Source organism: Rhinopithecus roxellana, chromosome 9 (assembly GCF_007565055.1).
Source record: "Rhinopithecus roxellana isolate Shanxi Qingling chromosome 9, ASM756505v1, whole genome shotgun sequence".
Lineage (NCBI taxonomy): Eukaryota > Metazoa > Chordata > Mammalia > Primates > Cercopithecidae > Rhinopithecus > Rhinopithecus roxellana.
Window position 1 is genome coordinate 63,786,028 of NC_044557.1, and position 14,448 is coordinate 63,800,475.

Genomic DNA, 14,448 nt, shown 5'->3' on the forward strand with positions numbered 1-14,448 from the left:
ACAATGAGGTTATATTGAGGATCTCAAGGTCATTGTTTTGCAACTCTGGACCTGTTGATGCTATTAATTGGAGGCTTAAGTACCACTACTCTGGGGTTGAGAGCTTCCCTGTCTCCAGCCCAGCCCCTCTGAGAGACAGAGAGCCCGACCCACCCACCCCTGGGCTGGCTGGTGTGTGGCTGTCTCCACCCCAAACCCGACTCCCTTCCCGCCCAAGGGTTCCAGTCTCTTCCCACTCAGAGAAGCCCCAGCCAATGCTCCGTTTTCAGTGTGTAAGACTGTACCTGATGGGAAAAATCAGTTGTGTGAGGAGTCAAGAATCTGTCCCGATAAGGTCATCTTTCTGGGCGTGGGTCCTGTTGACAGGGTAAGTCATAATGCTCTGATCTTTGCTGTAGTCATTGTGTCTTGCATATCTTTATCCATGTGAGGGAATTCATTTTTGGAAAGTGCAGTGGGCTCATGGGGTCTTTGTGCATATCTGGTAATTTCCAGAAGATTATTAATTCTTGGGGTAACATAAACCTCCTCTGTAGATGCTGGCTGCACCTGCCAACACTGGCCGGCCCCATTCCCAGCCCAGCCCACACCCTGAGCAGTGTGTCCGTGTCTGGACTCTGCAGAGTTCACAGTGGGCATCTCAAGCTTGGCTCAAACCAGCTTCCTTTCCTGTAAGACTTCAAAAGAGCCTTTGTTTCATGTAATTGTTGAGTTATCTCAAAATGTCTGGTCTTAGAACTACCAAGTGTGTGGCAAGAAGAAGAAAGAGGAGAGTACAACAAACTGAATCTCCTCACTTTGGAAAGTTATAGATTGGCCACCGTTTAATTCTTCCCCAGAAATGGTGTTTGAAATTGCCATATACAATGCAGTGCCTAATTGAAGTTACAGCCATTATCACATAATAATTTGAAACCCAGGCCGGGCACATGGCTCACACTTGTAATCCCAGCACTTTGGGAAGCCAAAGCAAGTGGCTTGCTTGAGCTCAGGAGTTCGAGATCAGCCTGGGCAATGTGGCAAAACCCCATCTCTACAAAAATAAAATGAAATACAAAAATTAGCCAGGCATGGTGGCACATGCCTTTGGGCCCAGCTACTCAGGAGGCTGAGGTGGATTGCTTGAGCCCAGGTCAAGGCTGGAGTGAGCTGAGATTGCACCACTGCACTCCAGTCTGGTGGACAGAGTGAGACCTTGTCTCAAAATAATGACAGTAATAATAATAGTTTTAAACCCATGCCAGTGAAATATTCTAGTTGCTCAGTTTCTTCAAAAAGACAGAAACGTCAAGGACCCAGTTCATAAAAATATATTAAAGGAAAAGTTTAGAGTTGGCAAAGCATTTTCAAAGGTGTCATCTTATTTGATCTTCACAACCCTTCACAACTTCATAACCCTTCACAGCTTCACAACTTTGGATGAGGTAAAGTGACTTAGCCAGGTCAAACCTCCAGCAGGGACAGGAGCACGGGCCTTTCCACCATGTCGCCTACTCCTGTGGAGCTCCAGGCCTGGAAACCATAAGGATGTGGGGAGATTGAACAATTTCAAGTTCCAGTGTAGGAAAAACACATTTCCCCCAAATGTTTATGGGTTCAGGAGGCCTTCTTGACTCTGCTTCACCCTCATGGGAACCCTATGGAGCATTATGAGGCCCTTGAAAATTAAAGCAAGTCTTTAATTTACGCCCAGCCGCACTGCCTCAGGTCAGCAGGGAAAAGTGTCTGCTGGCTGAGAGATGCCGCCGAGGCTTTTGGATGAGCTCCATGACAGTTTTCCAAAAGCAACGGCTTTTGGAAAAACTGTTTAGCCTGCAGTATTGGCATCAGCCTTGCCCACATTTACCAGATCTGTTCCCCAACACCCACACTTTCTACTACACTCTGGAGCCTGCACTGAGAAAGGATATGCAGCTCCGCATCACAACTGCATTCTGCATTTCCTCCCAGACCTGATGCCTTCTCATGAACACCAAAGTCAGGATGTCAAGAATTGCTCCTCTGACTCCCACTTCTTTTGGGATGCTTCCTGGTTTGTGACACACTGCTGGATTCCCCAGAGACCACCTCCTCTCTCTTCATGGGCACTCTTAGCTATACCATCTGGAATCCCAACAAAACAGGCCTCCGCCAGGTGAATCAGAAAAGTCCCCTCCGAGGGAGTGACTCAAGAGTTGCATATCCCAAGAGACTGCCCTTAAGACCACCATCTGCCATTTACTGACTGGTGTGTATTATAGTCAGTGCGGAATTTAGGAATGACAGGCAAAGTGCTTCCTTGTTGGTTTGCTCATCTGTTCTGGTCAAAAAAGAAGCACTGAGCTGGAATGCGCAGTATACTCTATGCATCTCGTTTCTTTCTGGAATGGCGAGCTGTGGCGTGGTATACCATCTTATGCCTGTCCTTCTGATAGTGTGACAAAAAAATGCCAGAAACAAAATTACACCACATGGTAAAGGCAGCATCAAAATAGATGCATCACAAGGAACTTGCATAGCTCAGTGACCAAGTAGTTTCTGCCCAAGGCTTAGAAGCAAGTCACAGAAAGAGGTGAGGGAAGGTGTGGTGGTTTCCTGCTCCACAATGAAGGCCTTCCTCCTCCTCCACCTTCCAAGGCACAACAGGCAATAGCTCCTGTGTCCTGTGGGGTGCAGCACTCACTCAGTCCTGGAAACCCCTCCCAGGCACGCTCTTCTCTCTTCACTGGCTTCATCAGATCACAGCCATCTCCATGTGGCCGCCCACCCTGTGGGCCTAACGCCAGCAGACAAGTCTTGGGATCAGTTTCCACTCCTGAAAGCCTTCAAGCAGAGTTTGAGTCTGTGACAGTCCATAATTTACCAGTTGTGGGATTTACTTCAGAGGATATACTTCAGAGGAGAGCCATTCCAGGCTCTGAGAGAGGCTGCCTCTCTCAAAGCAGGGCTGCAGGGACCATGAAATGACTGCTGGTCTCTTAGCCTCTCTGTTCTCCAGCTTGTGAGCACAGAGGTAGATAAGGCACCTGGTGGCTGGTGAGGAGTTGGTGTGACAGGCCAGATTTCCCCCTCAAAGGTTTGCTGCTGAGCCCAGGGCAGGTGGTTCCACAGCTCCCTCTCTGACTCTCAGAATCTAACACCTTGTCATGGGACTCAGGCTTTCCACTTTTGGGGGGGCTGCCCAAATCGTCCTATCTGTCAAAGCCACAGTAACTGGAGCCTTCACTGTGGCCGGAGAAAACGGAGGAGCAGAACAGAGGGAGCTTCACTTGATACCTGCGTGCGATGGAGCAGCTGGCTGTCAGCACCCTGTGCGGGTGACTGCAGCTGGCCCCAGGCTCCACTCTTTGATTTGATGCTGTTCACTTTGATAATCTGCTGAGGTGACTGGAAGAGAAGACCCAGGGTTCCTCCCTGTCCCTCAGTGTGGCCACTCTGACTTCTGATCTTCCAAATGGAGTGGAGCGTCAATGGCAAATGAGGGGCGCTCCCAGCCGAATGCCAGGCCTGGCTAGCTGTGATGCTGAAAGAGTGACCCTCACTCTGGATAGCTGGGGTGGCCTGGGCCTGCCGGGAGCAGCTTCCTCTGCTCACTCTTGCCATTTCTGTATAAGGTTTGGCAGCACGACTCTAGGCTGGGAAACAGGCCTGTTGCCTCAGGTCATTCTGAATCTGTCAATGCATAAATTTAAATGTCTCTGTCAAAACCTAGAGGAAAGGAGTCCATGAAAAACATTCCCTTTACAATTGACGTGATGTGCACTAAAATTTCTACCAGGGATCAGAGCATTTTCATCAATCCTAGCAGTTTTGAGTTGAAAACAGAGAATTCTGTCAAGAATTGTAAAGAAATTTTCCCTTCTTTCTGAGTTAGGGAGCCCTCCACTCCATCATGAAAGAAAATCAGAATGGTGAGGCTTTTCTAGCTCTTACAGTTGGCCTCTCAAAACAGGAGTAGCAAAGGGGCCCTATCTACAGGACTGCCTGAGGGGCTCCTTTCATCTTAACTGCCTCAGGCTCAGTGCAGGAGATGGATGCCCTGTGCTACAGCTGTGGGAGCAGAGCCCCGAGGGGTTTTGGTCGCTATTCTAAGTGAAGAGTAAGTGGCCAAACCTCAATTCAAGTGAGAGAGAAAGGTTTTCCAAGATTGGCAAAGAGGAAGAGCCTGTTTTATAGATGGGATAAGCGAATCTCTTGGTGGTTAAGAGCTATGCTGTGACTCACACTCTCTGTACACTTAACAGCTGTGTGACCTTGGGAAAAACTCCTTAACCTCTGTGCCTCAGTGTCCACATTTGGATAAAAACAATGTCTGACTCCTGGGAATATGAGGATCAAATGATCTCATACAAATAAAGCTCTTAGCACAGTCCCCAGACCTAGTAAGCATTCCAGATAGATTACCTATAATCAAAATAATAATTACTGTATCAATAATTACTCTTAAGTATTAATACTACTAAATTATGATTGTTATGATTATTATTAAAAGTGGGGAGTTAGAAAGGGGCTTAACCCCTTCCAGTTTTTCATCCTCCTGAATCGGTGCAAATGTATTGGGCTAAACAGTCTTTCCCTGCTCCTGAGGAATTGTTAGCTCCTCTCTGTAAACTGTGTTGCCTGACTTCAGAGGAAAGATGTATGGATGACACTGAATAGCCTGACAGGTTTGTTAAATTCTGAACTAAACTTCACAGATCCTGACTGTGTGGACCAAACTCCATCTGAATATCGTGCTTTGATGACAATAATAAATGTCTACTGCCCTTGGTGTACTTAGATAACTGGTAAATAAATGGGTAGTAAAGACCTTTATAATGAGGGTGGGGACTCATTTTCAACCCAGATAAAACTGTGTTCCAGATGGAGCCTTTCATTTTCCAAAAATTTTAAGCCTCTGTCCTTACTGAGGGCTTTTGTTATTCCAGGTGCAATCGCTGGTATAGTCGATCAGCCGATGCAGAACTTCCAGAAAACATCTGAGGCACATGCTTCAGCAGGACACAAGGCCAAGGGTGTCATCTCAGGTGTGGGGAAAGGAATCATGGGGGTGTTCACAAAGCCCATCGGAGGAGCTGCTGAGCTGGTGTCACAGACTGGTTACGGTAAGTTGGTGGAAAACGCATCAGGCCAACCCAGACGTTAGTGATTTGCATGATTATACCAAGGGTTCCCTAAGATAGTGTAACCTTTCACGTGGTAGAGGAGTAAAAGATAAATAAATAGTGGCTATCTTTCTTACCTCTCTATGCTTATTTACACAGAGTAGAATTTTACTACTAATAATAAAACCGTAAAATCAGGAAACCAGTTACTAGTTTCAGTCTATATGTCACAGAATCTTTTTACAGTACACCTGATAGACCAGTTTAGAGGTTGAGGGCAGAATGGAGAATACCACAGAGAAAAGAATTAACACTTTCTCCTATGAGAAATGTGGAAGGAGTGATAGGTTGTGGGAAGATAACTTTAAGAAGCAGTAGAGAATGAGACAAGAGTGTGGATGTGCACATGGATCTTTGGGTTTGGGGTGGCGTTCTCACCCACAGACACCATCCTGCTGCTCGCAGTCAGGCCGGGGCAGAAACAAAGGGTCTGCAACTAAAATCCCTTTCGCAAGCAGACAGCTGTGGAGTGCATGGGCGCACGGCACTACCTGCACTTGGATGGGCGTGCCAGGGCCTCTCCCCGTGCAACAGTGTGCACACGAGTAATGGGTGCCTGTGAAAGGAAGCACCTCCTCCCAGGCTTATTTTCTGCATTTGTGGCAGAGCACATTAAAGTGACTTTCTATAAACCTGTGGCTGGAACGGTTACCATTTTACCTAAAATTGGTGTCATCATTTTGGTCATGAAGCAGGCTGTCTAGCTAGTATCACAAACCACAGAAGCACCCTCCCGTTTGTCAGACATGTAAGCACACTGTGTCTGCATCCACATCTGGCCATAAAGCCCACGGGATGTGTTTCAAGGGAGGCATCCTGCTCCTCAGCAGGCCTGACAAGAGGCAGCTAGATCAGGGCATAAAAACAGCGTCTGAAAGGAAGGGAGTGGAGATGAATGAGTGCCCACACTTCAGGCAGCCATCCGGAAAGCATCCTTTAAGAGACCACACAGACGCCAGCATGTGTTCCTCTTCGCTTTCCCCTCCTCGCCCCCCTCATTTCCCTCTCCTTCTGTGAATGACATTTTCACTCACAGGGAAACTGACAGTAAGATGTGCTATAACCTGTAAGTGGGGAAAGTTAAACTCCCTTATGATACGGACTCCAGTGAGGTAAAGTCAAGTCATACCTCATAAATTCTTTTGGTTTTGAAAATGCCATTGTCCCTCACTGTGTTTCCCAGGGCTGAAGAATGCTCCCTTATGTAAGAAGATCTTACAGCAGAGCTTCACATGGCCTTTTTGGTTTCCCTCACTCTTGTAAAACTTTTATTACCGAACTGAAGGTTTTACAAACCACTAATTCTTAGTCTAATGACTGCATCGTTTATAAACATTTACAAGCCCTCAGAAAGCACACACGCTCTACCATCTTTGGTTCTGGAGAGTCTCTGTAAAGGCCTATGTGGCTGCTGCTGGGTGCCCTCATTTGGTGCTGGCACCAGGGAGAGCATGTCATAAACCAGAGGCTCCAAGCGCACTCATAAATGTACATGGATTCGTGTTTAACAGCTGAATTAAGTCACTTAGCATTTAAATAGTGTATCTAGGCAAAGGGTGTGCCTTTGTATGTATCTGTGTGTTTATTTTTTGACTAGCCTTAGCACAGATACAGAAGTATTAAGGAAGCTAACTAACAATCTAGACTTTTTTTTTTTAGACACAGGGTTTGCTGTCACCCAGGCTGGCATTTAGTGACACAATCATAGCTCACTGCAGCCTCCAACTCCTGGGCTCAAGTGATCCTCCCACCTCAGCCTCCGGAGTAGCTAGGACTACAGGCACGCACCACTATTTATTTTTTGTAGAGATGGGGGTTTCACTTTGTTTCCCAGGCTGGTCTCTAACTCCTTGACTCAAGCAGTCCTCCCACCTTGATTTGATGTCCCAGAGTTCTGGGATTACACGCATGAGCCACCATACCAGACCTAGCTAGACTTTTTTAACGTATCAATTACAAATGATGTCTAAGCTATTGTTCATGACCAGCTACTTTCAGTGTTTTTGCTTCCTCTAATTGCTGGTCTATGCTTGGACTGTGTAACACATTCATATTTTAATTTTCTAATGCAAGATCACCAAGGTTAAGAGCATTGTAATGTTTAAAGATGATCTATACACTTGCTTCCAAAGATGTGACATCACTTTGGATCTGTAACATTTTATGGATGGCTCTGAGCAGATGACATCATTGCAGCATGAAACTGTTTTCCAGAAAACAAGTAGTAAAACTCCCTTGCTTCTCTTACCACAGGTATTTTACATGGAGCTGGACTTTCTCAGCTTCCCAAACAGCGCTATCAGCCAAGTGATCTACATGCTGACCAGGCTCCAAACAGCCATGTCAAATATGTCTGGTAAAATTATTGAGATACTTGCTCAACTTTACATCCATACTGTATGTTAATAGCTCCTGGCTTGCTCTCAAGCTAATGGGCCACACTTCCAGGGAGCCCAGGAGTAGCCATTGTTGGCACTGGCATCTCAGGCAGCACAAGAGCACTGTAGAGGGACAGGAAGAGGCTGCCACTGCCAGGTTTGGGGCTAGCTGCCCAACTCCTCTGCTCCATACCTAACCACTCAAGGAAGGTCATACATTGGCAGAGAAGCCCAGTCTTGCTAGAGGGCCTGAGATTCCCTGTGGAATGAGCACTCTAATTAGAGGTGCTATTTCTAATGGGGAGAAAAGGAGCTAAGCAAAACCAAGGGAAATCTTTATTCCCAGGAGGAAGCAGGTTCTGTTAACCAGAATCGGTGTTTGAGAATTGACAATTACATTTCAAGCTAAAATGAGTAATTGGATTGGTGAGGGCCCTTTGCCCTTGGGGAGGTTGCCCCATTGGTAAATAATGAGCGCTGGTAAGTGACCATCTTTTCAAAGCTGGCCCCTGGCCTCACTTTTCTCCTTTTAAACAGGAAAATGCTTCAGTCTCTGGGCAGACCAGAAGTCCACATGGCCCTGGATGTGGTTTTGGTGAGGGGCTCAGGCCAGGAGCATGAAGGGTGCTTGCTGCTGACATCAGAAGTGCTCTTCGTGGTGAGTGTCAGTGAGGACACACAGCAGCAGGCTTTCCCCGTCACAGAAATCGACTGTGCACAGGACAGCAAGCAGAACAGCCTACTCACAGTGCAGCTGAAGCAGCCAAGAGTGGCCTGTGATGTGGAGGTACGTTTCAGAAAACAGGGCAAACAAGACTAGCTGCCAGGGAGGTTTGAGTGGCTGCTGGAGACCAAGGAGAGCTGCTACCCAGAGAGGGAGTGTGGAGGCCGGAGGGGCACTGCAAAAGGGCACTGGGAAGCCCCCATCCAGATATGCACATGAGCCCTGTACAGGAGAGCCCAGCAGGCGGCCAGCAGGACTCAAGGTCTGGGGCTAAGTCACCATGTCAGCTGAACAAGGCTAATCTGGCTTGACCGTCATGGGGCTGGGGTGCTCGATGGACAGGACAGTGGAGTTACAAAATGAGTGGGTTGGTACAGGAAGGGCCAGGATTGGGGCAGCAATTCCCAGCAACTGCTCCACAAAGGAGGCCCCCTGGTCTGAAAGCCTAAAGTCAGGTCCTTAACTGCCTGAGGACTCCAATTGGCCACAGGGTGTTGGAGGTCTGTGGGTGCTGGAGAGGACCACTGCAGGAGCAAGGGGCATCATGAAAAAAGACTCTCCACTCCGTCCCCTATCCCCAAACCTGGTGACTTCAAGGGTCAACATTTTGTGAGGTGGTCTCTCTCTCTCAAATCCACTGCTTTGTACTCTGTGGCTGTGTTCTTTCCCACAGGATGGTTTCCCACCCCGTAAGTACCATAGAATCCCCCCCTGGGGATGATACTTAAGGCTCTTAGGGCAGCTCCAGGCTGGCTCCTGGCCTGCATAATGTGGAACAGATGCGCAGGTAAGGCATACTGGGTGTCAGGAGTCAGAGCTGAGCCCCGACCAGAAAGACCCCAGCTTCCTGTAGTCCAGCCTAGGGTAAACAGGTGCACCCACTGGAAAACTGCTCTGTGTTCTTCCTCCTTGAATGATGGCCTGATCCATAAGACCCTAATTATTTACGTAAGAAACAGACATCTTTTTCCCACACAGCAAGATGGTGGTGGATCAGTGGCAAACTGGAGTCTGCAGGTCCTAACCTGGGCACTGAGTGGCCCCAGCAAAGGACAGCAAACCTGCCCCCAGTAGGTTCTGCTTGATCCTCCTTTCATTATTCTCTTCCTGCGATGGGGGCATGTATCTCCCTCACACCACTGTTTGGGTAAAATTATCTGAGAAGATGGAAAGCAGCCAACCACAACAACTCTAAGATTTCTCTAGTTTCTTGGATCATGATCATAGGCTTTAAGCTAGGGTTTGGCACCAGGACTACATTGCTCCTTCAAGTTGATGACTTTCTGGGAATAAACAGAGGTCAGATGTCCAGGCTGCCTTTATTAGATCTGCCAAAATCTTCTGATCAGTTGACAATAAAGCAGCAGTGATTTGGCAAGGGATAATATCATTACAATTAAGTCTTTAGTCCTTAATGAGAAACCTCCAAGGCCCTGTGACCATCATTATTCCTTAGCTGCTTGGGAAATATTTCAGATCTTAAACTATTGAGACTGGAGATTCTTTTGCTGTTGAACTGTCTTCAACTGTTGATCCTTCTCTCGTATTTTTGTTTGAGGCAGGTATTGTGGAGAATCATCATAGGCTGGAAGGAAACAGACCTGTTTCCCTAGGGGTTGAGATAGTATCTGGAGTCACCACTCCTAAAAGTTGACAAGATTATTGGGACTGTGGAATGAGGAAGCAGCACTGAAGCTCTGGATACCATTTTCAACACTGATTTTCCATTGCTGTCCAGGGCTGAAAGAGGGTTGGGATTAAGGAATGCCTAAAACAGAGGTGGGAAGACATGACTGAGAGCAGGAGCACTGTGCCTGCACAGCCAAGGCCAGGCACTGGCTGGAAGGTGGATGGGCCAGTGCACCATCAGCCTCCACATTCTGCTTTTTCTATTCTACTTTCTCTCTCATTAATATTCCTGTTAATGACTTCATAGGAATAACTGCTGCCATAATCCTGTGTCTGTAACCCCAACCTCTCCTACTCACCCCTAAGAAAACTCAAGCTGCAGAGCATCTTTTGAGACTAAACCCTCCCAACTGCTGTCATCCGGAGTATTTTCAACATGAGTGGGTGGGGGAGGGTAGCCAGCAGTGCTGTCTTCTCAGGGAGCTTTCTTGAGCTTTTAGTGCATCCCAACATAATCCACAGACCTAAGGAAGCCTGTCTGCTGTGAACACTTCCAGTGAAGACTAAAAGCAGTATTTTAAGATCTTCTATAAATGACTTTCTGGTTTTTAGCTTTTGCCTTAGATGCTAGGAAACACAGTTCCTTTGAATTTTGGAAGGAATTAATTTGTAGATGACATCATGCAGTACATTTAAATATGGCAGGATTGAGATTTTTTTTTTTTAAGTCAGCATTTGCTTTTCTTGGTTAAATGCAACCAGTTTAGGGGTAATAATTGCTTAATATGCTTGGCACATTATTGAAATCCCTTATGAGAGGCTCAAAATGAGTCAGAAGGTCAATTTATTCCTTGGCTGGGTTCCTTTCACAACACGGGTTTTCCTGTGCTGCTGTTCAGGAGGAGCAATTAAAACTTTTTGTGTATTCAAAGCTTTCCAGATGAATTCTGGCCCCATCAAAAGATATCAGAGCTCTGGCTTTTGCCTGGTGGTGCAGAGCTTTCATCTGTTAGTGAATCTTTGGGGACCGTTTTTCCCCAAGCTTAAAAACACAAGATCCAAACTCTAAGGGACTCCTTACTTATTTCTCTAGCAAGCCCCTTTACTATCTCTGTGCCATCACACGGACTTTCTCCAGCTGTTAAGACACTTTGATAGCATTGTTACTGGACCACACACAGAACTAGAAAGTCTTTACATTACCATTTCTTCCAGAGTAGTCTTGCCAATGTTCAGTAGGCAAAAACCACAGAAAGTTTGGTGGCTACCTGAGATTCACAAATTAGTGGCTTACAACTGCAAACTTCCCACTCCACTTGATCTACACACTAGATAGCTAAAGGACTTCAGGGTGGGAAGAATTTACAGCTTCAGCTGCCTTTGAATGATCTGATGAGCGCTTTCTCAGAAAATCTCACTGAAGAACCTAGTATATCTCAGTTCTATTTGTGTTCCACTGAAGATGCGCCAGACTTTTATGAACCATAAATGTAGTTTGCGTCCTCTTTTTTCCATAAAAATTTCCCCTTCCGCTGCCCAGTTTTTCTATTTTCTCTGGCTTTAAATCCTAGGATTTATAAAAGCAGAAAATGTTACAGTTCAAAAGGTTTTTTAATGCTCTGTCCAAAGCCACTGGTTTGAAAGAGGTGTTCTCCACTTTAAGATGTTCTATCTGAAGAGGTTTGGGGAGCTAGGCAAACAGAGCTTTTATTTCAGTGCTGAGTTTAATGTTGAATAGATTTATGTGGAGGAAAGATTTTTCTCCTTTTTTCTTGGGCTGGTTGCTACAGAGCAATGACAGATGTTTTAATGGTTAGTGAGTAGAATGTTATCAAATCGTCAACTTCAAACATGGGAATTTTACACAATACCAAATGCTTATTCAAAGGAGGCTGTCCTAAGTCTCATGCACAACTTTTGTTACACTGCTAAAATTGCATTGTTATCATTGCCGTATCTCAGAGGAAAAAAGGAAACATTTTGGATTAATGGCTTTAATAGATGACCTTAAAGGCATAATGTACAAATATATCAAGGCAAAAGAACTAATTTTGTTCTGGAACTCTCATAAGGGTCTGGCAACTAATCTTTATTTTTGGATCCTAGGTAGATGGAGTCCGAGAGAGACTGTCAGAGCAACAGTACAACAGACTTGTGGACTACATCACAAAGACATCTTGTCACCTGGCCCCTAGCTGTTCTTCCATGCAAATACCATGCCCTGTGGTGGCTGCCGAACCTCCCCCCTCCACTGTTAAAACATACCATTACTTGGTTGATCCGCATTTTGCTCAGGTCTTCCTTAGTAAATTTACCATGGTGAAAAATAAAGCCCTGAGGAAAGGGTTTCCTTGAGTCCCCTCTGAGGTATTGATTCCTACTTGTGTGATTTAGTTTTTGGGTTTCTTTGAGACAGGGTCTCACTACATTACCCATGCTGACATCAAATTCTGTGGTTCAAGCAATCCTCCCACCTCAACCCACAAGTAGCTAGAACTGCAAGCACATGCCACCATACAGGGCTGCATTTTTTTTTAAAAAGCCTAGGCAGCTCTAACATCTGATATGGACACAAGGCCAACAGTTTCCTTATTTAAATCCTTACCTCTAAAAGATACTTCAAAGTGACAAAAACGTGTTCCTTTCCCACTTACAATGATTAGCAGGTCCCTTACCACATACAAAGGATGCATTTCTTTTTGCTCCACGACACTTGCAAAATTTTCTACTGTTAATTTGGATCTATTAACTCTGTTCCATCATAGAATGTGGCCAGGCCTTACAATGGAGAGCCAGAGTTAAAACTTAAAAGAAGTTTCATATGTTTTTGGGCCGAGTCACCACATTTGCCTCATGCTCTTTGGTCTGCAAAGGCCTAGGATTCTTTAAATGAAATGCTTAGGACTTTGTGGCTTATTACATTTGTCACTTAACTGCAATGCTGTTCTTTGAAAGCTGCTATGTGTATTTTCTATGAAGTCTGCATTTTACCAAAATTTACAAAACAGTCTGATTACTGTCCAGGTACATTTTAGAAAAAGTGTTTTTCCAGTTTGTGTTTTACTAAGCAAACTTTGAGTAAATCCTTTGTCCTATATTGAATCCAGTCCCAAAGTGCTCAGGTGAGTTTCTCTAGTTCCATAAACAAAACATACATAGTGGGAACTCCCTGGTATGCCATAGAGCACACAAGAACCCCAATATTAATGCTAATAATTATACCAGTCCATTTCGTTTATTCTGTGGAATTGACTTGATAAAGCATGAAGATATTCCCAGTGTCTAATAATATTTTGCACCTAAGAATGGGTTTGACTCAAGATCTTGGGTTACCAAGATGTCTTCAATGTTCAGTAAATATCTTACAGTCCAGTAACTTAGAACATGTTCGCTGATTACACTTAAATTTGGGGCTACAGCTTGTTACCTACAACTTTGAGATGCTAAGATAATGCAATTTTAAATGCCCACAGGTTTTACTTGTTTTGGAGACAGACAGGGTCTCATTCTGTCACCCAGACTAGAGTACAGTGGAACAGTCATGGTTCACTGTAGCTTAAGCTCACTGCCCAGGCTCAAGGGATCTCACTCCAGCCTCCCAAACGGCTGAGACTACACCACCATACCTGATTTTTTACATTTTTTCTAGAGATGAGGTCTCGCTATGTTGCCCAGGCTGGTCTCATACTCCTGAGTTCAAGCATTCCTCCCACCTCCGCCTCCCAAACTGTTGGGATTACAGGTGTGAGCCACCATGCCCAACACCCACTGATCTTCAACTCTCACATGCTGGGCATAAGAAGTCACTACATAATTGTTACTGGAAAGCAAGATTTAAAGAACAATTCTGACTATGAAAAATGGCTGTTTCAGTTTGTTCTGTAAATAACTCATTTAGAAAAGTGACAGCTGTCAACCTCAAGAGTATTTCTAAAACTGTAAATATGTATTAATCCTTGTATCTTTTATGGCAATTTTGCATATTGATATGAATTATATAAAACTGTTTAAAAGGTATCCTTGAATTACTGACCACCCATACATGTCTATTGTTACCAGGTTTTACAATGCAAATTTTCTCTAATACCTGGGTTTAATACAGCTCACATCACTGAATTTTACACGAGTTTAAATGGGTTAATATACAGATTTTGTTATAATAAAGTTACTGATTAAATTAGCTTTGAATAAGCGTCGTTTTTTGAAGTTCTCCAGTATCACTTTGCTCGCAATAAACATGAAGTCCTAAAAAGACCTCTGAAAAAGTACCATACTTTGCTTGTCATTTAGCAGACATTACTCAATTTTTTTTTTTTGACATTACTCAATTCTAATTAAGTAACCTTTTCTGGATTAGATATATATCCAAATTCTATTACATACTGTTAGCTTGTTATTAATAAAGCAATATTGAGTAAGAAACCCTACATTTGAATTACCTATTTCAACTATCTGGTGGTGGCACAGCTACCAAATAGTGGCAGTGAAGGCCAAGGGATAGATTTTATTAGGATTCTCTCTCTTCTTAGAGCCCACAGTACAGTAGTTTTACAGGCTCATGAAGAACACTTTA

At 44.8% G+C, this 14,448-nt stretch overlaps 1 protein-coding gene across 8 annotated transcripts in view; it reads left to right on the forward strand.

Moving 5' to 3' along the window:
* The window catches only part of VPS13B (vacuolar protein sorting 13 homolog B), a 904,863-nt gene extending 890,808 nt beyond the window's left edge, over positions 1-14,055 (forward strand). For 3 of the 8 annotated variants that reach the window (XM_010385612.2, XM_010385613.2, XM_030937298.1), the window contains 4 exons: positions 4,908-5,084; positions 7,398-7,500; positions 8,060-8,309; positions 11,982-14,055. In XM_010385612.2, coding sequence (XP_010383914.1) covers positions 4,908-5,084; positions 7,398-7,500; positions 8,060-8,309; positions 11,982-12,230 — 779 coding nt within the window. In that variant the 3' untranslated portion in view covers positions 12,231-14,055. The remainder of the gene's footprint in view (positions 1-4,907; positions 5,085-7,397; positions 7,501-8,059; positions 8,310-11,981) is intronic. The other 5 variants (XM_030937293.1, XM_030937294.1, XM_030937297.1 and 2 more) reach the window with 3 other exon arrangements.
* Positions 14,056-14,448: the final 393 nt, after the last annotated feature.